The sequence below is a fragment of the Tuber melanosporum genome, assembly GCF_000151645.1.
Source record: "Tuber melanosporum whole genome shotgun sequence assembly, scaffold_132, strain Mel28".
Taxonomy (NCBI): domain Eukaryota; kingdom Fungi; phylum Ascomycota; class Pezizomycetes; order Pezizales; family Tuberaceae; genus Tuber; species Tuber melanosporum.
In genome coordinates, this window is record NW_003298789.1 from 81,796 (window position 1) to 106,298 (window position 24,503).

The window sequence follows — 24,503 nt, forward strand, 5'->3', positions numbered from 1 at the left end:
GGTCAGTGAGAGGTTAAGCCGTCCTTGCACATTTATGAGGGGAAGTAGTACATCTCGTCGAAGGCTGTTATGCATGACATTTCGGTTGGGAAGGCTGTTGCTTCTCTTTCGTCCTCTTCCCCTTTGCTTGCGGTGGTGGGCTTTCGCTGGGCAATGGCAGCGGCTTCCGCTTCGAGGTTTGATAGTAGTTCCGATAGTTCTGCGTCTGCCGCTGCTTCGCGGGGGTCCTTCCCTGGGTCTGAGGTTCCACGGAGGCCCATTTTTTGTAATTTTTTCCCGTGGGAGATTGGCGGTTGTGGTCGTGGTCGTGGTCGTGGTCGTGGTTTGTGGTGTAGTTGTGGGATATCGTTTCCCTCTTTCCTTCTTCTCCGCGGCCGGGTAAATGTTTCCGGTGTCCGAGTGATCGGATATGCCCAGGAATTTTCCGAAACTAAGACCGGTGCCAATTGCAGGAAAGAGGGAAGGAGGGAAGAAAATACTCGTGCCATGGTTGTGGCTGGACAGCCACAACCCCCCAAGTTCACTTGTTCACTTTTGGGGGCACTCCACCGGGTGCCCGACAACCCAATACCACTTGACAGCTTAATGCAACTTTGTGGCTCAACAGAGCATTGAGCCACAATATCACTCTGACCCACAATATTACTTTGTGGTTATACTACATATTCAAGTTGAATGGTAATTTGAATCTCAATAGAACCTTAATACTCAATGGTCCATTAAAGGTTAATAGCAATTTGAACTTTAAAATCTAAGATATTTTGTAGTATAAAATAATAGAACATGATTGTAAAATGTTGTCTGATACCATTGATCAATATTCCTATCTCTACTACTGTCCTTTATGCCACCACCACCATCAATTTTACTCCTGAGTTAATGTGTAGAGGCCTACAATGATATCAAAATATGTATTCAAACTACCTTGGTGATTCTTTATAATTTGAAGGCCAATGAGCATGGTCTCAACATTGCTGCAACAGCTCAGGAATATGAAGTACTGGTAACTATATTACGCAGTAGGTGGAATGGACATCAATGATGACAAGCAAGACCAGGAACCAATAAAGCTCTTACAGAAGACTAAGAGCTTGTAGTTTGTCAGTATATTGATCACATAGATACTATAGGTACCAGTGCATAGCTTCAAATAATTACTGGTTGTGCCAATACTGTTTTACAAAATGCCTATAAAGACCCTCTCCTAGCACTAAAGGTCAGTGAGTGCTGGGTCAAGTAATTTTTAAATCACGATCTGGAATATTTTATTCAAAATCAACAGACCATAAATACTAATTGAAAGAATACACACCAACTCAATGAGATACATAACTGGTTTGAGAGATATCAAAGAGTTTATATAAAATACAATATCCAGTCTGATGATACCTATAATTTTGATGAAACTGGATTTCACATTAGAATCGGACCCAATTAATGGATTATTGCCTGAGATCTAACTAGGTAGTCATAGCTTACAAGTTCAATAAATTGGGAACTTGTTACTATATGTAAAACTATCTGTAGTAGTGGAACAATATTACTTCTAATTGTAACCAGTATGCATACTCGGTTAAGAATTTTGTTTTATATTTTGTTTTAAGTATTGCTCTAATACTTGGTTTGTTTTAAGTTTTGCTTGATACTTGATTTTGTTTTATGTTTTGTTTTAAGTATTATTTTAATACTTAAGTTGTTTTACTAAAGAGTATTACTTGATATGTTTGATTAGTTTTGTTTATGCTAGACATAAACAGATTTGTGTATTTAAGACCGCCTGATTCTATAATGGAATAGGCAGACTTTAACAGACAGTATTTCGATATACTTGGTTGAATAGTTACTCTTTAGTTTTCTCATACACTGTCAGGAAGTGGCTTGGCATGGAGAAAGTTTTCACATGACTCATGATTATGAGTCATAGGTATCTTATTGTTTTACTCATATGACTTATTGGAGTTATATGAGTTATTATATTATAATTTGATATGTTTTATACATGACTCAATTATGAGCCAGGGACATATACTTGGTGAGTATGCCTTACAAGTATGCCTTGTGGGTATGTCTTGTATATATGATTTATATTTTACAAAGGACCTAGTTATGAGGTCATGGGTTTCGTGCATGTGACCACTTTGGGTCATATGACTTGTTTATTGTGTTATAATTGGTTTTTAAGTTTTCGCACATGACCTTGCTAAAAGGTTATGGGTTTTGCACATGTGACTACTTTGGTCATATGATTAGTTCGTTATGATTTGGTTTCAGGCATGTAACCACTTTGGATCACATGACTTGGGGCGAGAAGAGCATTATAAAAGGAGGCTAGTAAAGCTGAGGAGGATAGGCTGTTCACGCTTTATTCTAAGTACTTTCCTCATCCTTGCCTTTACTCCGCCTCAGTGGTAAGCTTCCATGCCCACGATGATTTTTTTTACCAGGCAGTTATTTGGGTTTGCCTAGTATCCTGGTGATTATGATTGTCGTGTGGTTGAGAACTTGTCTATTTGTTTGCTTCTCATTTTGGCACTTGCTGGTTATCTCATAAGGCTGACACTTCGAGCTATTCATCACGGTCGCTTACAAGCTCTTTTCGGTACGATGTCTTCAGCTTTCTGTCTATCGTCTACTCTCAAGTTTCGTGTTCAATTGAGGAGATTGAATATTGTGTTTAAGGGGATTACTAATGTCATTTTTTGGACCAGCTCATGTATCTTGTTGAGTTTTAATAGAGTTCTTAGTTGTTGCGATACATAACGCCCATAGGGTCATTTGATGACTGTCCCAAGTCCTCAAATCATCATACAGGGCACATCAACTTTTAGGAAGTAGGAGCCTCGCTGGCCCTGCCCTTCTTTGTTACTCTACTTTTCTACAGTCGGAATCCTATGATGTTGTTTATCACTATTCCTTTGGAGTTTTTGTACTTATGACATTTATAGTGGTTCAGTCAGTTGTCTCCTTCTCACTTCGGTAGGGATGGCTTTGATCCAGAAAGTCTTTACTCCCTGGTGTGGCTTTCATGGCTGTCAGAAATAGTGTGGGATGATTGGCTACTAGACACTCACGTTGTCTGTATATTGGGGTGGTTTGGTTGTGGATTGTAGCTGGCAGCCTGACCTATTACAAGTAGAGCCTACCTTTTGTTTGTCTGCTACTGTGTATTCGCCTCCCCCCTTCCTGTTGCATTGGTTGGGGATACCTTTTGCCCATTATTTGGTCTGTGCCTTCTACTGGACCTGTGGGGCTGTTTTCGGATAGTTCTGCCTGATTCTTTCCCTGCTCGGCTGGACTTCAGTTCGGCTGAGTTGGATAGTATGGCTAGTGCCGGTGCCTTTGGATGTTGGTGCTGCCTCTTTTGTAGCTCCTAACTGTAGCTAGTAGACCCTAAGTGGCTAGCTTTGTCAGATGTGGGACTCTGTTAGTATGATCAAGACTAGTGACTGCCTGGCTGTATTGGGTATAGGCTATCCTGTAGCTATGGACGGTTGATATGTCTGAGGGGCTGAGAGGACTAGAGGGTCCTGTGGCATCTGGTGTATTGGACTTTGGAGAGCTGATTTGGTTGGGGGGTGGTAATTGCCAAGGTACCGGTCAGGCCCTGGGTTTGGAGGGACGAGGTTCTAATTTAGGGGTTTCTAGAGGCCCCTGATGGTTATAATGAAAGTGGCTGAGTCCGGCAAAGCTTTTTGAAGGACAGGGTGGAATGATGGCCACCCGGTGTGGATAGTGTGTTATGACCGCCTGATGGAACTTATTTGAGCCTTATGTGCTGAGTTTTGTGGAGTTTATTTGGTTTCTATAGTTGGCTACAGGTATACCAGGAGGAGGCAAGTTACCACGGATGGGAGATAGGCTCTACTGACCATCACGGTCTGTCATTACCTCTATGTATTTCATTTGTTTATTGCATTTTGTTTGAGGAACAGGCAGTGGGTACAGGTCCTCCTCACCGGTGTGCTCTTCAGAGGAAATTGGCAAAGTGGATTCATAGGGTAGACGGTCTAGCATGTGGGTGCAAGAGGTAGACATATTAGTCACCACCTTTCTGCTATTGTATCGCCTGTAGGTTTAGTTTGTTTGTTGGTTTTCTTTTGTGGTAGATAGGCTGCAGGACAGTTTTCAGATCAAGTGGTAGTAATTTATATTTTTTGGTTTAGGAGCCTAGTTGGGTTGGTCTTTTGTTTAGGTTTGGCTACACCTAGGGCAGGTTGGCTTCATACCAGAGGGACTACCAACTTGGAGTAGGGAGAACACTGGGTTCTTTGATGGTCTTGTAGTTAGTTCTCATATAGGCATGCCTCAGGACTGGTAGGTACAGAGCTGTAGATCTGGTTAGCTTAGGATTAGTGGTATACCAGTTAGCAGTATCCCTGTACTGGCTGGGACTTGTCGTGTGCCAGTGTTGGTAGTACGAGTTTAAATAAAATTAGATTGACTTCTAAGTACTTTCCTCATCCTTACTTTCACCTAGTCTCGGAAGTGGGCATATTAATACTTTACCTGATTTTGCTCGCAATAAATACTTCATCTACAGTTACTTGTTTTTATTTTTCATTTTGGGTGGTCAGTTAGAAGTAGTTGTTCTCACTTAGAAAATACTTTAGTGTAAGATATTCATGCTCTAGTCCTAGTAATCACTGAGTGTAGTCTTGGGCGAGGATGGTGTCTTCGACAGCCTCCTTCTCCATAGATTCTCCCCCTCATTTGAGGATGTCATCCCCTATTTGGTTCAACTCCAACCCTTCCTTCTTGTTTAAGACCACCCTTGTGGTCTTGTCTCTCACGCCTGCCACTGAGGCTGACCGTAGCCTCATCTCTACAATTACACAGTCCTACATTGTACCCAAAGAGGAGTTTAGTTTCTAACAGTTTTATCACTGTCACAGATGCCAAGATGCGGTAAACCCACAGTATAATTAAGAGGTTCAGTAAGTGGTTACTGAAGAGACCATTGTCATGATGAAAGAAGTAGAAGTTTTCGTACAGGGTTTTCTAATAGGGAGAGGCTGTTCAGCCACATGTGGCTTGAACAAAAACTCTACCACAGGACTCTTCATTTAGTTCAACTCTGACCACAGCTTGGAATACTCTCCAGTCCCTAAACCCTTTTCTCCTAACGATTCTCAGACTATTATCCCTGAGTCGTATCTCCTTCTAGCCAATGGCAACTCAACTACTACTACGGTTGAGGCCAGTTCTTAGTCCACTACCCCACTCCACACTGTGGCTGCTAAGAACAAGGTACTCAGTTTCCTCCATCAGAGCTCTGTTTATCAGACCGGCTCCTCTACCCCCTTCTTCCAGACTAGCATGTCATCTGGCGAGAGGACCCTTTATGAAACCAAGAAATTCAAGCTGGATAACTCTAATAATGAGGACTACAATCCTCCTGCCCCTGAGATACACCACCATACATGGTCAGCATTTCCAACCAAACGATCTCCTGCCCTTCTCCCTGGCTCTTAGTTTTTAAAAGCCATCAACATTGATGAAGTATGAAAAAAACAAATTGTTCTCACTCTCCCTGGCTTGCCCCTTGATGTTCATTATAGATGCTTAGACATCTATCCCCTTGTGGTACTCCCATCAACTATCAAGGCCACACTCTATTCTCCATTTGTGCTAGTGACCAAGGATGTCCTACCCACATCTGAGATGTGAACCAGGGACACCCCAATAGGCCTGGACAATAGACGATACTACAAGGTAATGCGTTTGGGCAATAGTATCCATGCCTCTTCTCAGGTAATGGCCTTGTTACTTCTAGCCTTTGATGAACAGTGGGTATTTTCTCCTAGCAGATACTTAGAAGATTCTTTGGGGATCCCACATGACAGCCAGACCTCAGTAGAGGTTTAGCTCCCAGATACCCAGCCCGAGGCTGCCGACACTACTCTAGCTCAGGCAAACTTGATCATAGTGGGTGTCTGCAAGATGCTAGAAGCTGGTAGGACCCCCTCCCCTAAACTCCACTCGAGTAGTGTAATTGTGTCCATATTCGAAAATTTGAAGGACATCCACTGTGGCAACACCCAATCCCTCCTCTCCTCGGAGTCTGGGTCACCAAAATGCAGCAAGACAATAGAGTCTAGATATAAAAACTGGACCAAGAGGTAAAAGTGCTGACTAAAGGTTTCAAGAGTACAGCAGGATACACCCTGTATGCACATAAGAAGACCAAAATACCTGTCAACGGACAGGGAATGATAGCAACAGGAATAGCTATTAGACTACTATCAGGTACCTATAGACGAATAGCTCCCAGTGGTAGTCTTGTAGTCAAATATTGACTTATGACTAATACTGGTGTGATCGATGCTGACTATACAGGTGAAATTAAGGTGGACCTGGCCAACCTAGCTCAAGAGGACCTCAAAGTCTAGAAGGGCGATCAAATCACTCAATTGATCATTAAAAAACTCAATGATAAAGAACTGTATGAAGTGTATCAACTGGATGATACCATAAGAGGAGAAAAGGGGTTTGAAAATACAGACCAAACCCAGCTTGATATAACAACAATGATAGAGATCAAAGAGATCACTGTACAGGTCTTCGGACAGTACTATTAAAGAGAAAATACCACAGGAGTTCTCAAATGAATATACCAAGACAAAAATGCCATCCTAGCAAAAATCCATATCAGCGCTAAGCTAGCAATCTAAGATAGAAAATACAAAAGCAAAAAGAGATGGAAAGAATTAATTCCAAAAGAATATTCTCAATTCACGAACCAATTCCTAGAAGAGGAAGCCACTGGGCTACCACCCAGAAGACTAGGAATTAACCATGAAATTCAGCTGAAAAGGATGAAAAGATGGAAAAATCTAAGGAAATTCCCTACAAAAGGTTGTACCCACTGGAAGAAGCAGAACTTGAAGAACTCAGAACATACAACGAGTAAAACCTGAATAGAAGATGGATCAGAGACTCCTTCACATCAGGAGGATCTTTTATACTATTCATCAAAAATAAAGAGGGACAGATGAGATTCTGTGTCAACTATAGAGTTCTCAATTCAGTTATCAAAAAGGATTGGTATCTACTACCCTTGATTGGAGAAGCATTAAACGGACTATGATTAGCAAAATACTTCATCAAACTGGATATTAAAGATGCATATCATAATATATGGATCAATGCAGGAGATGAATAGAAAACTACATTCACTTTAAGATGTACAGTTACTCGGCAGAAGTATTCATAATCTGAGACAATGTTTAATTGCAGTTACGCCATATAGTGTGGCAGTGCTGGTGGGGTTGTCAACAGCTGTGCATGCGCACAAGATCAAGTTCACAATTAACAACCATTGACACCTTTCAACATTCAATGGTCAATTGACCTGCCATAAATTAAACTAGCTAATATTTTGTATAATCTCTCCTTGCTTCTAAAACTGCAGCCACCCTATCAGGCATTGATTTTCAAAACTTCTCAAAAAACTCCTCAGGAATTGTCTCCTAAACTAATGGTAATACATGTGCAAGTCTTCTCCTAATAGCCTCTTTTCCTCCTAGAGTATCTGCAATTCTTGGATACTGCTGGTGCAATCACTTTTTAAGCTCAACCCATACATGCTCAATAGGATTTAAATCAGGGGAATAAGAGAGGTGGTCCACAACCTCAATACTGTTTCTCTCCAACCAATCCATAACACTATATGCCTTGTGAACAGGAGCATTATCTTGCTGAAAAAGAACATCTTCAAGTTGTATACCAAAAAAAAAATCATTTGATGAATAACAGGAAAAAGATATCTTCTTAAAAGTCTAACATACCTGGTCTTATTGATAGTTTGAGTAATAGAAACTATTAGACCTTTTCTTTTACCCTAAAAGTACCTCTAAATCATAAGCGAGATTCTCTTATCCTTCTCCTCTGGGTGTATACAATCAGCCAACTACTTCTCTGCAGGTTCTCTGAATACCCATTATTGCTTTAGATTTTTGGATTTCTCCACACTGCACTCATCACTCCAAATCATCCATTTAAAATCCTCAGCTGTCTAGTCCCTATGAGCTGTAGCCTATCTCAATCTCTTAGCCACAAGATCAGGCTTTAGCTTAGGTCTTGACTTGGCTATCTATTTTTTAATATTTGCTTCTCTGAGTACCCAGTCCACTATGCAGGCAAATTTAGTAGACAATCATATCCAGTCACTCCGGGTAGCACAAAGAGTTACCAGTATCAAGAGAAACACCAGGTGCATAGCAATCCTTGAAGATGTATTTGGTCATTTTCTGGTTGGACTTGGCTGCCTGTATAATTGTGCAATGCTGTTGACTACTCAAAATGGGGGTGAGACTAGGGCGAGGGAGATTTTCAAGAGATTGGCATTGTCATACCCAGACAAGAAAGCTCTTAACTGTTGTCCATAGATGTCTAATAATTTGAGCCACCAAGGCAATATTCCAGAGGCAGTCGAAAAAGGTGGTTATCATGCCCTTCTCTGCAAGGCTCATTTCTCTTCAGGTGGTTTTAGGTGGGGGTCTTTTTTTTACGGTATACTTTGTATTTCCAGAACACTTAACTATTGGTAAAAAAGGTAGAGGAAATTAACAAATTAATTAAAAAAAGGTAAAGGAGGCTTCAGTGGGTGGAGATTTGTGAATGGTCATGGTCACGATGGGGTGAATAGTTACGATCAATTTTACATTTCGTCGAAAGATGGCATTTTAGCAAGGCAGCTTAGTCATCTGAGACCGGTTTCATGAACACTTCTGCCAAGTGACTGTAGAATGTTCGAATACCTGGTTATGCCCTTTAGGTTAATCAATACACCAGCTTTATTCCAACTATGGATTAACAAAAAACTTAACAAGTACCTCGATATATGTTGCATCATATACCTGGATGATGTACTCATCTATTCAGAAGATATGCAATAACATCTGAAGGATGTTAACAACATCATGGCTGCAATACAAGAATCAGGAATGAAGATTAAACTAATGAAATGCAAATTGTATAAGGAAGAAACTGAATACCTCAAATTCAATATCAATCGAAACAGAGTCAAAGTCGACCCAGTTAAGACTACAGCCATATGGAACTAGGTGAAATCTAACAACAAAACGGATATTCAGTGCTTCATGGAATTCTGCAACTGTTATCACAGGTTCATAGAAGGATTTAGAAGGATTGCTAAACTACTCTATAACCTAATGAAAAAAGACAAGAAATGGGAATGGGGAGAGATGGAACAAAACACATATGATAATATCAGGACACACGTGATATCGGTACCAATACTGGTCTATTTTGACCCAAACTGAAGAACAATGATTGAAATAGATGCCTCGAAATAACTATACTTAAGCATACTGTTACAATAGTGCGAAGATGGAAAATAGAGGCCAGTGTCTTATCAATCCATGACAATAACTCCAGCGGAATAAAACTATGATGTTACCAACAAAGAACTATTAGCAATAGTTCAAGCACTGAAAGAATGTTGGAGATGTGTTTTGAACAATGACTATTCAGTCAAGGTTCTCACTAATCACAAGAATCTAGTCCTATTCATAACTACGAAGGAATTGATCGATTACTAAATACGATAGATAGAACACTTCAGCAAATACAACTTCAAACTTGAATATCGATCAGGCAAGGAAAGTGAAAAACCAGCTGCTCTTATACAGATTACAAGTGATAAACCACAAATAAAGAACGATGGACGAATAAAACAAAAGATATGACCCTTGTTGCTAAAAACTTACTCTGTGGTAATAGAACTCATCGAACTCACCTGGAATAAAGAAAAAGGAATCAAGAAGGCAAATTAAAAAGATAAAACGATCAAGACAATAAAGGAATCGTTGAAAGAAGGAAAAAAGAAAATGAAGGAGATTACACTAGGTTTATGACAATGAAAGAATGGGAATCTGTAGTATAACGGAAAGCAATAGATTCCAGAAAAAGAAGAGATAAGAACGAGTATTATACAACAATATCATGATGTCCAGATGGTAAGATGTAGAGGAATGGCTAAAACTATGAAATTCATCATGAAGTCATTCTATTGATTAGGATTGCTTGAAGATGTCAAAAGATATGTCAACAAATGAAAACGGCTAAATAGGCATTCTATAGATTACTGAAATCAGATGAAATTCGTGAACAACCTTGGAAAATAATTCCTATGGATTTCATTATGGACCTACCTCCATCAAAATAATATAATAGCATCTTGGTAGTAGTGAATCGTCTGATCAAAATGAGTCATTTTATTCCATTCAAAAGGAATATGAATGCGAGGAATTTTATCTGGACATTTTTCCAAGAGGTCTTCAGACTGCATGGCCTTCCAAAAAATATCATTACCAATTAAGAAACACTATTCATATCAGGGCTATGGAAAATAGTAACTGGAGAAATGTGTATACAGAATCAGCTGAGTACTACATTTCACCTGCAGACCAACAGTAAACAGAATGGGTAAATGCTATACTCGAGTAATACCTATAGGCCTACTTCAATTATCAATAGGATGATTGGTATAAGCCACTATTAATGGCCAAATTCAGATACAACAGCGGAAAATAAGAAGTGATAAGCACCATACCATTCTTTACAAATTACGGACAAAATCTGTAGAGTCAGGCCACAAATCATATGATTAGTAGTATAATAGTAGATAAAACGAATATAGAGAAATTATACAAAATATTATGATATAAAATGAGTCAAGCACAGCAATGGTAAATAGAAAGAACAATACAATAAATATTGAAAGCCCCATCCCAATATACAGTCTGGAGATATGGTGTGGTTGCTACCACGCAATATTCATACAACATACCCATTAAAGAAATCAGACTACAAGAAAATTAGACCATTCCACATCTCACTCCTTGAACTATACAATAACAACAGTTTCCCTCACAAATAATTATTCCTCCTCTTCCAATCAAACTAGATGGACAACCAGAATACGAACTTGACAAAATAATCGATTCCTGCTTCTTCCACCGTCACCTCCAATACAGAGCCAAGTAGACCAGTTATTCACCTGAGTATGATAAAGCTTGGTACTACGCTGCCAACTTCGAAAAAGTACAAGGTGCTCTCTCAACCTTCTACTTATGATACCCAAGCAAGCTCGGCCCAGGTGACGATCACATTCAATGATAAAGGCAAGGAAACCAGTCCTGTGTCCTTCCAACCACACGAAGGCTGGGATGATAGCCCCCAACACATCACACTGACAAGCCCCAAATACTCATTCATGGAGCCAATGGACTAAGAACTCAAGGAATGAGAAGAGAAAGCAAAGAACGTACTGAGTTAGACAGTGTGCTACAACAACTGATGTCCTATACACTATGGAGACAAGTAAAGCTTGAGATAGGTCTCAAGAGAATACCGAAAGCATGGTCTGTACCAAGACTATGCCTTAAAGTACTAGAAACAGTGCTTCAACAACACATGCAAAATGCACAAGACAAAGAAAATTACTGTGAGATATTACCTGCAAAAAGATAGAACAAAGAAAGAGTTAGAAGGAAAGAACACTAGCAGAAGGCATAAGGCCTCGAGGAAGAGGCCCAGGGAGGGGGGAGCCTAAAACTCATCAACAGAAATAGAGTGGTACGTTAAAAGCCTACACAGGCAGATCAGAGGACTCTGTGAACAACTTGGCTAGGCAGAGGCCACAATTTCAGCAAATGAAAAATTGATCACTAAGCTGAGACAGATGAACTACAATCAGCAATACACAATTGAAATAGTGAACCTCATCTTAGAATTGGTGAGGATAAGATGGCAGACAGCTAATGACAAGTTCAATAGACTTCCAAGATCTATGCATACAGCTGGACAGTTACTATTAAAGCTTAAAGAAAAATCCTGATAGGACTCAGGTTTAAGGGGAGAGGAGCTAAAATTACATACGTGGCTTAGCATGGAAAGGGTTTTCACATGACTCATTATTATGAGTCATAGGTATATTATTGTTTCATGCATATGACTTATTCAAGTCATATGACTTGTTATGTTATAATTTGATATGTTTCATACATGACTCAATTATGAGCTATGAGACGTGTACCTGGCGAGTATACCTTACAAGTATACCTTGCGGGTATGCCTTACGCATATGATTTATGTTTTACATATGATGTAGTTATGAGGTCATGAGTTTCACGTATGTGACATCTTTGGGTCATATGACTTGTTTATTGTGTTATGATTGGTTTATGAGTTTTTGCATATGACCTTGCTACGAGGTCACGGGTTTTGCACATGTGACTACTTTGGGTCACAAGACTTGGGGTGGGAAGAGCACTATATAAGGAGACTAGTACGGTTAAGGAGGATAGGCTCTTCCCACTTTGTTCTAAGTACTTTCCCTACTTATTACTTTAATAGATATAAAAATACCTTTACACTCTTTATCATTATTACTACCTTTATTGCTATTACAACTAAGAAACTCTACATAAAGTAGAGTTAGAAAAAGCTATGATAGGTATTATCGATAGAAGACAGCAGTCTTGTACTATCCGTAATGGAGGCATAAGGCCTAGCGCTATCGTACAGCTAAATGAAGAAGTGAAGAAGAAAAGAAGTATTGTTCCTTGTAGCCAAAAACTAACTATCTAAATGGGGATTGTTACATACACCTTTTTGAAGCCTCATTTAATTTGCAACTCTCACCTCCTCTCCAGTAGAGCAGGCTACCTGTCAACTATCTTACCTTAACCTGAAACATGCTTAGCACTTTGCAAATATGTTACACTAATGATAATTGGCTCTAGTATTATTCACCAAGAGTCTTAATACAAAGCAACCCCAATACCTGATAATTACCTTGTTAGTACCTCTATAACTGGATACAATAATGACTACTTAACAATGAAGTCGTTCATATACTTTGAACAATATTCATTACTGAAATGAGCTGACAGTCATAAACTTTTAATTCTTGATGGATTTGGCTCCACTGTACATAGGAGTTTCTGGATTATTGTAACAAGCACCAAATTGTAGTATTTTGTCTTCTTACACATACCAGTCACCTCCTTCAACTTTTGAATGTTGTTGTTTTCTCACAGTTTAAGCATTACTACTCAGAAAGTGTTGAAGCTACTACATGTACTCATTGTTATGACCTCAATAAAGTTAAGTTTCTAGATAGAATTGATTCAATTCGTCAATAAACATTTAAGCTATTAACAATTTGATCTGCATTCTGAGCTATGAGATTAATACCATATAATTCCAATATTGTTACATTCTAGTTACGAGAGTCTGTTGTTCCTACAACTTTAAGTTTGCAAGAAACTCAACCTTCAGAATCACTATCAACAATTCCACTTATAATTCCAATCCTAAAAAGACAAGCTGAAGACCTATTAGAGAATGCTGCTGATTTATTACCAAGCTTTCAAAACCATCTAAAGTGAGTACTTCAAGGTGGTTTAATTCAGGTACAGTCTAGTGTATTAGCTATAGAGCAATTGAAACATACTTGTACTGTTAAACAAGCCAGTGCTGTAAAGAGAAAAGCAAGTAGTAGAAGACAATTACGAAGAGGAGGCGTTTCATATGCTGGTGATGCAAGGGAGATATCATAGTAAAGAGGAGGGAGGATGAGGAGTTGGAGAAAGCAGAGAAACAATTACCAAGAGCTCAAAATGCAATGAAAGAGGCCAACTAAGCTTCCAGGAAGCCTTTCCTGGATAAAATAAAAGCTAGTGCAAAAGCAAGGCAGGTTATGAAAGCTTATAAGAGCAAAATATGTAAGAGAATAGTAATTTCTATTAAGAAACAAATAAAATGTGGTAAAATAACAGTATATTAGATAATAAAATACAGCATTTGTTGTGCTATAAGGTTATATTGAACCTCAATATACAATACAGCCACAAAGTGATATTGTGGCTCCATCCTCTGTTAAGCCACAAAGTTGTGTTGAGCTGTCAAGTGGTGTTGAGTTGTCGGGCACTCAGTGGAGTGCCCCCAAAAGTGAACAAGTGAACTTGGGGGGGGGGGGTTGTGGCTGTCCAGCCACAACCATGGCATGAGTATTGACGCAAGCTACGGGGGAGCGCTTTGAAGCATCTAATATAGCTCGGTGAATATTAAAGACAGGCGGGAAGGTGCTTATTCCCATCACTTCCTTTATTCCATCCCCGCTCCTCTTCCCCTCCTCCCTTCCACCTCCCCACTTCCCATCCCCACCCCCAATTCCAATTCTTAACCAAATAGCAATCCAAGCTCCACCACAATGCCTCCAAAAACAATCCTCATCAATATTGAAGGTCCCCCCCGCCTCCACCCCCCCCCCAAAAAAAAAAAATTCAGCCAGTTAACAAACCTAGGAACCATCTGTCCAATAACCTTCGTAAAAGAGATCCTATTCCCCTACGCCCTTGCCGCCCTCCCGGGCTACCTCTCGAAAAACTGGACCACGACAAACCCCCTGATAGCTGCTTTCCCCATAGCCAACACCACGACCCCCGCAGCCCTCATCAATTATGTACAAGCACAGACAATCCAGGATTCCAAATCCCCCGCTTTAAAGGCCCTCCAGGGCCACCTCTGGCGGGCCGGGTACGAGTCCGGAGAACTCGTCGCCCCGATTTACCCCGATGTGCTCCCGGCTGTACGCGCATGGCGCTCGCAGACTCCCCGTGCTGTGAGGGTGTACGTGTATTCCAGCGGGAGTGTTAGGGCCCAAGAGTTGTTTTTTCACTACTCGTGCGAGGGGGATGTTAGGGGGTTATTCGATGGGTTTTTCGATACGAGGGTTGGCGCGAAGGTTGAGGCGGAGAGTTATCGGAAGATTCTGAGAGAGTGTGAAGAGGGGGGGGAGGGGGAGGGCTGGGTCTTTTTGAGTGATCATGTTGGGGAGGTTAGGGCTGCTATGGAGGCTGGGATGATTGGTGGGGTTGTCGTGCGTGAGGGGAATGCGCCACTTAGTGAGGAGGATAAGGTGGGAATGTGGGTTATTGGGGGAGGATTTACAGAGGTTACGGAAAAGTTGTTTGCTGAATAGGTGGAGTCGGTGGGGTATATTTCCCTTCCCACAGGGTGGTAGTGATGCGCTATCAATTGCGAGTGGCAGTGTTACCGAGTGACTCTACGTGAACAACTACTCCACTCCCACCAACCGCCTAAGGTTCCAACCCATCGGATCTAAAAGAGACCCAAAGGTTTTTATTTTGTGCTCACTTTCGATAAAGAACGCAGTGCCGGACCCAACAAACCAACCGGCCAATTCTCAACACCAAGGAAAAAAGTAGTGCATAGTGTTCTAAAACAAACATTTTCGTCCCCATCCAGAGCTCCAATTCAGCACACCTCCAGTCTCCACCAATTCGGCATTAAAATAGCATTTACCTGTTCAATTCTGTGCCTTTTTTAATGTCTGCTCGGCACCCGTTAGTTCATTGAATCTCGTAAACATAGCAGGAGGGACAGTAAGGTGAACTCACCACTTGAGTGTGAATTCACTTAATCGACCGAAGCCATCAAACCAGTCCTCTGCCACGACACGCCATCCACCCCCCCCCCCCACCAGTGGCAACACAGTCACCGCGAGAGCGGTGACAATGCAGCCGTTCGCGGGACGCCCTCAGACCAGTGCCTGGAGATACATCCTCGCGCTTATTTGCGAGGGAACAAAACCATCAATCTACCCCTTATCAGCCACTGCAGCTTGTAACAAGTTGTGTGTGTCAGGAGGGGATATGCTAACCATCGTAGTATTCGTCCTCGTCATCAATATCAGCAAGTTGTTCAAAGTTGACCTTGTACCTAAGCATTGCGCCAATGCCACCAAAGCCCTTGACAAACTGATTGCCTTCTCCGGACCTGTCGGATACGAATTCGAGATTTGCACCAAAATCCTTGTACTTCTCCGCTAGCCATTCCAGGAAGGAGATTTGTTCCACGATTTCCATCTCTTGGCCCGAACCCTTGTCCATGAACTGTTGCCGGTTCTGTTCCTGAAGCTTGGTGGTGTGAATAATTACCGGGGCTCCACTGGAGGGCTTGAGGGTCCAGCGAGTTATGTCAAGATTCTCGAACACGATGAGAGCTAGAGTAAGGAAGGAAATGTTAGCCTTTGCTCTGTTCCTTTTGACCCCGAGGGAGCGGCTTAGGCTGGGCGGGGTATTGTGCACTTACTCTCGCAAGCACCGAGCTCTAATGCCTTCAAGGTATCGTCGACACCATAGCAGATCCTCCCGCTATCCTGAGAGATCTCGTCAAAGTACCTGCCAATCAACTTCTTCTCCTGAATAAATTTGACATTGCTGAGCGTCTCGGATGCCAGCTCGATAGCCTGATTAAACCCATTTTCCCCACCATACGAAACGTCAACAACCTTGATGATCTTGGTCTGCAACCTCTGATCGAACAGCTCACTCTGGGCAAGCTCGGACTTGAAATCTGCCGACCCAGCAAGAATCAAGCCGGAAACGTTAACCTTGTCAGCGGTGATGAAGTTCTGCACGGCCAACTCGGCTACTTTCCGAACGTAGTTGTGTCGTTTCTCTTCCCTGAGACGGGCAAAACGAAGTGCAGATTGACCACCACGGCCGTGCTTCTTCGGGAGATCGACAGAGAACTTGTGAACAATGTCCCGCGTGTTACCGCTAAGAGTTCCGAAAAGAGCACCATTACCGTCCATCACGATGAAACCGAACTTGCTGTCGGATTCAAGGAGCTCCGACAGAGCTTCGGTGTGGAACTTGTTGTCGCAGAGATACAGTGAGGTGTTGATTGGCTTGAAAGGTTCGAAATCTATGTTAATCTTGCGCTCCTTGCCCTCACTCGTGATTATTTCGCCACAGTAGACCACCAGTCCGTTCGGTGGGACCCTGGGGTACAACTTCAAACGTTGCTGGGTCGAGGTGATGGCGGACAAGACGGAAAGACGATTGACTCTGGATTTGATATTAGAGGCGGTGCCCTACGGAGTAAAAAGAAAAAGAGCAAATTAGCGCCTGTGTCTGGGGCAGACCCTGCAAAGTTCCAAACAATGTTTGTAAGGGAAAAATATGAGGTTGTACTAACATATTCTTCAGCCAACATCTTTGCAGCCCGAGAAATCTGATCCTTCGGCGGAATGATGAGGGAAATCATGCTTGTACCATTGCCCCTCGCCTCGGTAAGGCGCTTAATGAGCTTCTTAACCTATTCGTCCAATCAAAGTGCCTTAGCCTGAGGAAAAGTTCTCGGGAAAAAAAGGGAAAAAAACTGTTTCCCCTCTGTCCCCTTCTTCTTACCACGTTCAGCAGAAAAGAAAAGAAAAGAACTGCCATACATACCTTCCAGATCTCAATGTTCTTCTCGGCATCGTTTGCCTGAGCTTGTGACATTTCGAAGTAAATTCGCGAAGCCAAGCAAGGGGAAAAGGGGGGAAAGTATAAAAAAAATTCGTACTCCAAACAAGCCAAGTGATTTGTTTGGAACTTTTTTTTTTGGAGCGACGAAGGGAGTGAGTGGATGGGGGGTTGATATAGTTTGTAAAAGTGAGAGAGCAAGAGAGAACTGTGGAAGTGAGTGGGAGGGGTATTGGTGGGAGACTGCGTAAAGTTGGGTCTTCTCTTGGCAGACAGAAGGGCCGAAAGACAGTGGGAAAAGGTTCTCTTTGAGCCGAAGACAAATGATTGTTAGCAATACGATATAACATCATAACTGCCGGTGCATACCTTGCTGTACGGTGCTGTACGAGTACTCCACGTACCGTACCGTACTAGTACAGTAACTTGCTGCGCTGTGCTCGTAATACTCGTACAGGTACAGTGCTCGAGTACTGATTCAATGAGGGAGGGCTACCGGTATTCCACCGGGCCGGAGCTTTTTTTACACAGAGCAATTTCAGCTGGGCCTTGGGAATGCTCAGCGTGTTTGAGGAGCCTTCTCGTGGTGATGGCTTCATGGCCTTAACGATCGCTACAGTGTCAGTATTGGATTGCAGAACTCGTACTCGAGTACACATTCTCCCACCAACTCCCTGTGCTCATAGCATTGCTCACAAATCTACGCTAACAATATGTCGCATTACTGTACTCGTACTCGAGTAAGCATACACCCAGAGTCAAGTTGCTGACAACCAATGCTCTGTCTCGGTCAGGTTTAACTCCTCCTTACCCGATGTAGCAAAGAGAAAGAGGAGCTCTCCCCCCTTTTCTCTTCCATCCATTCCTCCATCCGCGCAAGGCTCCAAACTGCCCTCTCCCTCGTTCCCGACAAGCTCCTGCTTTCCTCCCACAACACAAAGGAAGAATGCGACGGGATCTTGACAGGTTTGAACGAGATCTACAGGGTTAACCCTACTCGTACCGCCGCCCAAACGAATGACTTTTATGTGACTAAAATTTAATGATGACACGGTAATGATGATGGTGGCGGGGAGGGGTGAGCGTGAGTGTGAGTGAGGCTTAAAATGAGCCCTCACTCCTTCAGGGGAAGGAGGGAAGCTACACCTTGCAGTCGTATTATTATAGAGAGAGAGAGAGAAACGGAAAGCCTGTATGATATTATCATAGAAGCTTGAATAATTGAACCGTGTGCTTGCTCCCTAATCAAATCATTTTCCCACATCCCATCTATCGTAATCATGATAAAATTTCTCAAGTTTGAAGCATTTCAGGGAAAGTCAGATATAGTCTATCTAAGGCCCTGTTTGGTAAGCAAGAAAAATTGAGATTTTTTCACAAAAAACCCCCTATCATAGTATTTCGAGAAGTTAAATATTTTTATAACATGTTGTGTATATATAATATTATCCCACCAATGGTGCATATCAAAACATGAGAATTTTTGCTTTTCTAGACCCCCATTTCATACGAAAAAAAACATATGGTCTATGATACCGGTATGTATGAGCCTGGTGAGGTTTGAGAGGAATACCCTATCATAGGTCAGCTACAGGGCACATGGAAAATACTAACTAAGCGGATATCATAAGATTTTATCATAGAAAATAAAAATCTATAGCGTTGCCAAACACCAGTTTTTATAGAAAAATGCCATTTATCATACTTTTTTTTTTCAGAATAATAATATATTGCATTTTTCAACTTTCGTTGCAAATACTTCTAAATCAACGGGGCCTAAATAGTGGTGAAAAAAAGAAAATAGTATTACTGTAAAGTGGCAATTCTCCTGGCAAGCCATGCAGGGCTCCCCCATCTTATCTTTCTATCGTGTGAACTAGGGGCCCAGTTAACTTCTTGCAGGAATAACATGGCCCCGCTAAAGCAGCATAATTCTCAACGCTTTCATTTTTTATTGCCCTAATTCCTTGCATGGGTTTAGGTTAATGGTCCTCATCCTTACTCTGCTCGGTTTTCTAACTGCTGTCATACGATAGTATGTATGATATGATAAGGTCCGGAACCTGGAATGCTCGAGTGCCCGATGTTTCTCTTGGCATAGTTGTATCGAAGTTTGCACGAGAAAGCAAAATCTCTCTACTAACCTTAACTGCTCCGCTCGCACATACCTCCGCCCACAGTGGACCCATAAAGTCTCCCTCCTCCTCCTCCCTCTTCCTCTACTCCTGTTGGTATTCCGTATTCAGGGGCTTGTGTATCGATTATTTGAGTTATGGTTGCTTCTACCGCTTCGGATACCACTGGTATACCGGTGTCTCAATATCAAACTTCTTCAATCGAAGCAAACATGGCTTCTACCTCGCCGCTCCCTTCTGTGGCATACCTTGGACCCAGAAGTTCATATTCTCACCAGGTAAGTTCCTGTTTGCTTCGCATCTACTCTTTTAAAAAGCAATGAAACCAGAATTAACTGGCGAGCCAGGCAGCGTTAGAATGCTTCGACCCAGCAAAATATACCTTTGAACCTCGGGCCGCAATCGCCGGTAACCACCCCCCTCATCCCTCCCTCCCTTCATCCCACACCCCATCCCCTCCCCTACATCGAAGCTAACAATCGACCAACCGACCGGCCCCACAGACGTCTTCACAGCCGTCCAAGCCGGCGCAGTAGCTTACGGCGTAGTCCCCTTCGAAAACTCGACAAACGGGAACGTAGTCTTCACCCTAGACCTCTTCTGCGACCGCACTCGCTCCTTCCGCGACACCTTCGTTTGCGGCGAGACATACCTCGACGTGCACCACTGTCTCCTCTCGAGCGCTGCATCGCTCTCCAGCGTGGCCAGGATCTACTCGCACCCGCAGGCCTTTGGACAGTGCGAGAACTGGCTCAGCGCAAACGCGCGCGGCGTCGAGCGTATCGACGTCTCGTCCACCTCGAAGGCCGCGCAGATCGTTGCGGGGGATGCGGGTGCCGCCGCTATCGCGAGTAGGGTCGCCGCCGACGTGCACGGGCTCAGGGTCCTCGCGGGGAATATCGAGGACTCGGCGGATAATACTACTAGGTTTTTCGTGCTGGTTGCGCAACCGGCATTGAGGGCTCCGGTCTCCAAAGGGCATGGGGAGACGGATAAGACGCTTTTGTCGTTCACCGTTGATCACGAGATTCCCGGGGCGCTTTGCGATAGTTTGAAGGTCTTCAAGGATTTTGGGCTTAATCTTACGAGCATTGCGAGTAGACCCAGCAGGCTCCTGCCCTGGAATTACGTGTTTTTCGTCGAGTTCGTAGGGCACAGCGATGCTCAGCATGTCCAGGCTGCCTTGGACGAGCTTAAGAAGTACTGTTTGAACTTGAGGATCCTAGGGAGCTATAGGGATGAGCAGCGTAGGAGGGGACAGGGTTATCGCGATAGCGAGAGGAGGGTGGCGGGGAACGGAAAGGCGTCTTAGTAGGGGCAGGAGACGCAGAGGGGGAACTGGAAAAACTGGCAACGTGTAATAGTGCTAGTCAGAACGCTCAACCCATACCTAGACACATTTCATTCATAGATAATTCCTGAGTGATGGCATCAGGTATCCTCTCCAACAGGTATTACGGACATTCCTAGGTAATTTATGGATAGAAATGTAAACCCTTTCGAACCCCCCCCCCCCCTTTTTTTTTTGTAGCGCAGAGCGAGTAAAGCAAAAGGATATCCTGTCAAAACACTTTTCACAATCGTAAAATAAGTGACCAGGACTTAGAAACAGAAGGCCAAATGAACAACACAACGGTCAGAACTGCCCCTCCCAGAAATACATAGCAGATACTGAGCTTCTGCACCCGTTTTTATTCGTACCTGGAATGTAGATCACCGCTCTAATTGTAGAATGCGTGAGCCAGTATTACACAACAATTTCCCAGCTGGCCATCAATAACGCCGCAAAAACAAAAAAAAACATGAGATAAGAAACGACATTGATCGGTAAAAGAAGGAGAGCAGCCACTATTTTCCGTACTTCTGGAACTCCCAATCTCGGTTATCGAGAGGGCAGACTTGGCGGGTTTTTAGCCAACGCGAGATACAATGGAAGTGAAAGGCATGCTAGGGTTGAAATTAGCGTTGGCTCAACACCTGACTGAACCTGCTTGAAGAGGGAGGAAACTCACGTTGCAGATACCCCAGGCAACAGTACATTCTTCACTCACTGCGCTAGCCTGATTTGCCTGGCATTCGATGCCTATCCAAAGTAATATTGTCAGCCCTAGCCCCACCGATGGTAAAAATGAGGAAGAGAATATATGTGAGGAAAAAGGCCATTCGCACAGAGATCCATAATGTGGTTACGGCAGATGGCACAGTTTTCGACAACGATATCCCAAGACCATAGTGCTACTGCATTCCACTTTATCATCCATAGCATGTCAGCGTCCAAGCTCCTAATCGATATACTTGATCACCAGCTCTCCATGTCTGAGTTTGATCGCAAATTTCTCTCGGGTAAACATGGAGGAAAACATACTTTCTTGACCTCGAATCTGGGCTTCTTGGTAGGCTCGGATGATTCTCCTTTGGAGATGACCTTAGCATCCTTCATGTCGACATCGGCCATTTTATTTCTTTATTTGCCCGTGAAGTCTAGTTATTGGTGGTATATGGGTAATGTAGAGTGAAGCTTTGTTTTGAAGTACTGACGGATCTCGTGATGGCGGCGGGGCAGGCAGGAGTTGTGGAGAGTTGAGTTGGGTAGTTGGAGCTGGGTGGGTAACTTAACGGTAGTCGCAGTCTTAGAGTGTCAGTGCAAGGGTGCGCTCAAACTTCTTCCCACAAAGGCTTTGTTGGAAGGGGTTATGTTACACATCAAGACAAGGATACTCGAATAATTTAGAAGTGATAAATTACCGGTACCGTACTCGAGTATCATACCGGTAGACCATCGTCGTTGACTGGCTGATTGATTGATTAGATAAGATAAGTTGACAAAACCACTTTTATCTCACTTGATTTTGAGGCCCTAAAAAGGTGTGGTATCATATCCTAACTGAACAGTGCGTCAGGTATCATAGGCGATCCCCAGTAAAAGGTGAGTTGTTCAGCCTCTCTGGAAGACCAAAAAAGAAAGAAACAGTACCAGATCTTACCTGAGGAGGCAACTCGAACGATATAGCACACCACTCGATAACCTGGGATTCTACAGTGATCCAACGCGTCTTCCCTTCAAACCCCGCCGTCTCCAAACCCAAGCAGCAATTAAACGACGATGGAATCACCCTGGGACGAACGAGAACATAGATACCGTCCTGCTCGTCAGTTACCCTACACCCTGAACGAGCGAGCCAGGGTTAGTATCGAAGAAACTCTTTGTATGTATCAACTCATCTAGCGGAGGTTTGATACATCATCTACTAATAATTTATGGTCATAGATCCGTCTGCTGTTGAGTTTCTAAATAGTATATCTATCCCTGGGACCTCCACACCCTCGGAAGCACCCCATCCGGCTTTTATCCCCCCCAGCACCTTCCAGCGTTGCATAACTACCCTCATTGCGCATCCGTACTACACTACTCAAGTGTCGAAGAACGAGCCCTACTCGGCCGCTCCTGGAAATGCTTACTTGCTGCTCCGCCGCATGCTGAGGTTGGTTGGACCGCTCAATGCTGAGTTCTCCAAAGCATGGGAATTTAAGAAGAGCGCTCGCGCTGGCCGTCAGGTTATTAGAGGTAAAACGAGGGGTAGGGGCAGTAAAGGCAAGGAACTAGATCCTATTGATGCATTCTCCACGGATGATGATTTGAATGGAGACTTTGCTACGACAGAGTCACTTTTCAACGTCGCGGACGACTTTTGGTCAATTGCTGGCTGGGCTTTCACCTGTTCGGTGTCTCACCCTAAGCGCTGGGAGTGGTGGAAGCTAGTGCTCGACTTGATGATGGATGTTATGGAGCAGGATTGGGAGGACCGTTTGGAAACTAAAGAGGCTACTAGGGATAAGAGTGCGCTCGATGAGGCGCTGTTCGTAAAGCTCTTGCCTCGAGATACGGGTAGTGTTGGGTGCAAAAAGATCGTTAGGGCAATCATGACATGTGCTGAGGAGAAGAGCTTCAATGAGTGGAAGGAAATCTGGGAGAATGAGCTATCCACCAAAAGGCCAAGGAAGATTAGAATAGGAACTCAGGATACCGCGTTCATGGACGATGACGACGAGGAGGATGACGTAGAGGAGAAGGGTGTGAAAGGAGGAGTGGACGGTGACGGCGACACAGAAATGCAGGACGCTCACACTTCCAATGAAGTGGACGGTCTTCCCTCTGTATCAGAAGCATACGGCGGCATGGAGTCTGTAGACCTCCGCCAACGACTACTATCCATGGTAAGCCCCCCCCCTAACCTCGCCAACACATCTAACGACAACTAGCTTTCCACAGTCTGTATCGCAGGCTGCTACGTTCCGACGGAAGACCTCTTCTATGAATTCACAGAAACCTTCATCCGCCTTCCCCTTCCGCACTTCCACCTCTTCACTTCCACCATGCTGGACACTACCACAGAATACAAGTGCACCCTGAACCAACTAATCCTCAGCATGATAATTTCAACAAAAGCCCCAGTCTACAGCGGCCGGTTAACCGCCACCGCCCTTATCAACAACTATCTCCCATTCGAAGCAAAGACAACTCAGCTAGCTGACAACACTAGAGTGGCGATCCTACTAGAAAGCCTAACCCGCCTCCTCATTAATGCTAAACTCCTCGAGTACTCAGAGAGCTTGCAGACTGCGGTGGTCAGGGGTATTAGGGCGCGCGCGTCCAAGGTTCCCAAGTCATTTCCTAAGCCGGGCACACAAAAATATCTCCTGGATCGTGAGATTAGGGGCATCTGGAGCGCGGCGGAAACAAGGTTGAAAGGTCTCGCAGGGATTTTACAGCTACGGAAGGAGGAGGGAGCTCAGGGTTCTAGTCTGGAAAGTTGAATCGGGGGGGGGGGGTGGATGTGTAAATATTATCCTCTCGCTCTTTCTATTTCATTCTATTATTAATTTTTATTTTATTTTACCTTTTCAGTTTTGGCAGATTTGGTTATGTTTATGCAAGTATGTCGGCACTAGGTACACATAACTTTCTTTTTTCTTACGAGGTGGTGCGGTTTACTGGGTTTTATCTGGGTGCGGGGAAAAGGGGCGTTTTCGGATGACGCCGATACCGAATGTCGCTCGCGCA

At 43.3% G+C, this 24,503-nt stretch overlaps 5 protein-coding genes; 3 read left to right on the plus strand and 2 right to left on the minus strand.

Moving 5' to 3' along the window:
* Window positions 1-14,242: 14,242 nt before the first annotated feature.
* Window positions 14,243-15,116, plus strand: GSTUM_00002414001 (uncharacterized protein; the record flags this gene model as incomplete). XM_002836160.2 has 1 exon in its annotated part: window positions 14,243-15,116. The coding sequence occupies one exon, from the start codon at window positions 14,243-14,245 to the stop codon at window positions 15,011-15,013; it is 771 nt and encodes a 256-aa protein (XP_002836206.1). The 3' UTR covers window positions 15,014-15,116.
* Window positions 15,117-15,132: 16 nt separating this feature from the next.
* GSTUM_00002415001 (uncharacterized protein) lies at window positions 15,133-17,487 on the minus strand. XM_002836161.2 has 5 exons: window positions 17,292-17,487; window positions 17,038-17,157; window positions 16,147-16,933; window positions 15,453-16,057; window positions 15,133-15,385 (listed from the first exon to the last, which is right to left on the minus strand). Exons 1-4 carry the CDS (start codon window positions 17,340-17,342, stop codon window positions 15,711-15,713), a joined length of 1,305 nt encoding a protein of 434 aa, XP_002836207.1. The 5' UTR covers window positions 17,343-17,487; the 3' UTR covers window positions 15,133-15,385; window positions 15,453-15,710.
* A 1,982-nt stretch (window positions 17,488-19,469) lies between these two features.
* Window positions 19,470-20,860, plus strand: GSTUM_00002416001 (uncharacterized protein). XM_002836162.2 has 3 exons: window positions 19,470-19,719; window positions 19,789-19,849; window positions 19,945-20,860. Exons 1-3 carry the CDS (start codon window positions 19,654-19,656, stop codon window positions 20,751-20,753), a joined length of 936 nt encoding a protein of 311 aa, XP_002836208.1. The 5' UTR covers window positions 19,470-19,653; the 3' UTR covers window positions 20,754-20,860.
* Window positions 20,861-20,983: 123 nt separating this feature from the next.
* Window positions 20,984-22,517, minus strand: GSTUM_00002417001 (uncharacterized protein). XM_002836163.2 has 7 exons: window positions 22,426-22,517; window positions 22,285-22,325; window positions 22,142-22,234; window positions 21,807-22,052; window positions 21,611-21,689; window positions 21,454-21,524; window positions 20,984-21,388 (listed from the first exon to the last, which is right to left on the minus strand). The coding sequence occupies exons 4-7, from the start codon at window positions 21,894-21,896 to the stop codon at window positions 21,290-21,292; spliced, it is 339 nt and encodes a 112-aa protein (XP_002836209.1). The 5' UTR covers window positions 21,897-22,052; window positions 22,142-22,234; window positions 22,285-22,325; window positions 22,426-22,517; the 3' UTR covers window positions 20,984-21,289.
* A 27-nt stretch (window positions 22,518-22,544) lies between these two features.
* GSTUM_00002418001 (uncharacterized protein) lies at window positions 22,545-24,256 on the plus strand (the record flags this gene model as incomplete). Its single annotated transcript, XM_002836164.1, has 3 exons — window positions 22,545-22,647; window positions 22,710-23,656; window positions 23,702-24,256. 3 exons carry the CDS (start codon window positions 22,545-22,547, stop codon window positions 24,254-24,256), a joined length of 1,605 nt encoding a protein of 534 aa, XP_002836210.1.
* Window positions 24,257-24,503: the final 247 nt, after the last annotated feature.

Coding starts and splice junctions, on each gene's coding strand:
- GSTUM_00002415001 (XM_002836161.2), bottom strand. CDS start 17,342: ATGTCACAAGCTCAGGCAAACGATGCCGAGAAGAACATTGAGATCTGG. Junction 17,158..17,291: donor AGAACATTGAGATCTGGAAG/GTATGTATGGCA, acceptor TTGGACGAATAG/GTTAAGAAGCTCATTAAGCG. Junction 16,934..17,037: donor AGATGTTGGCTGAAGAATAT/GTTAGTACAACC, acceptor TTTACTCCGTAG/GGCACCGCCTCTAATATCAA.
- GSTUM_00002416001 (XM_002836162.2), top strand. CDS start 19,654: ATGGCTTCTACCTCGCCGCTCCCTTCTGTGGCATACCTTGGACCCAGA. Junction 19,720..19,788: donor GAAGTTCATATTCTCACCAG/GTAAGTTCCTGT, acceptor CTGGCGAGCCAG/GCAGCGTTAGAATGCTTCGA. Junction 19,850..19,944: donor ACCTCGGGCCGCAATCGCCG/GTAACCACCCCC, acceptor CCGGCCCCACAG/ACGTCTTCACAGCCGTCCAA.
- GSTUM_00002417001 (XM_002836163.2), bottom strand. CDS start 21,896: ATGGCCGATGTCGACATGAAGGATGCTAAGGTCATCTCCAAAGGAGAA. Junction 21,525..21,610: donor TAACCACATTATGGATCTCT/GTGCGAATGGCC, acceptor TACTTTGGATAG/GCATCGAATGCCAGGCAAAT. Junction 21,389..21,453: donor TTGCCTGGGGTATCTGCAAC/GTGAGTTTCCTC, acceptor TTTCAACCCTAG/CATGCCTTTCACTTCCATTG.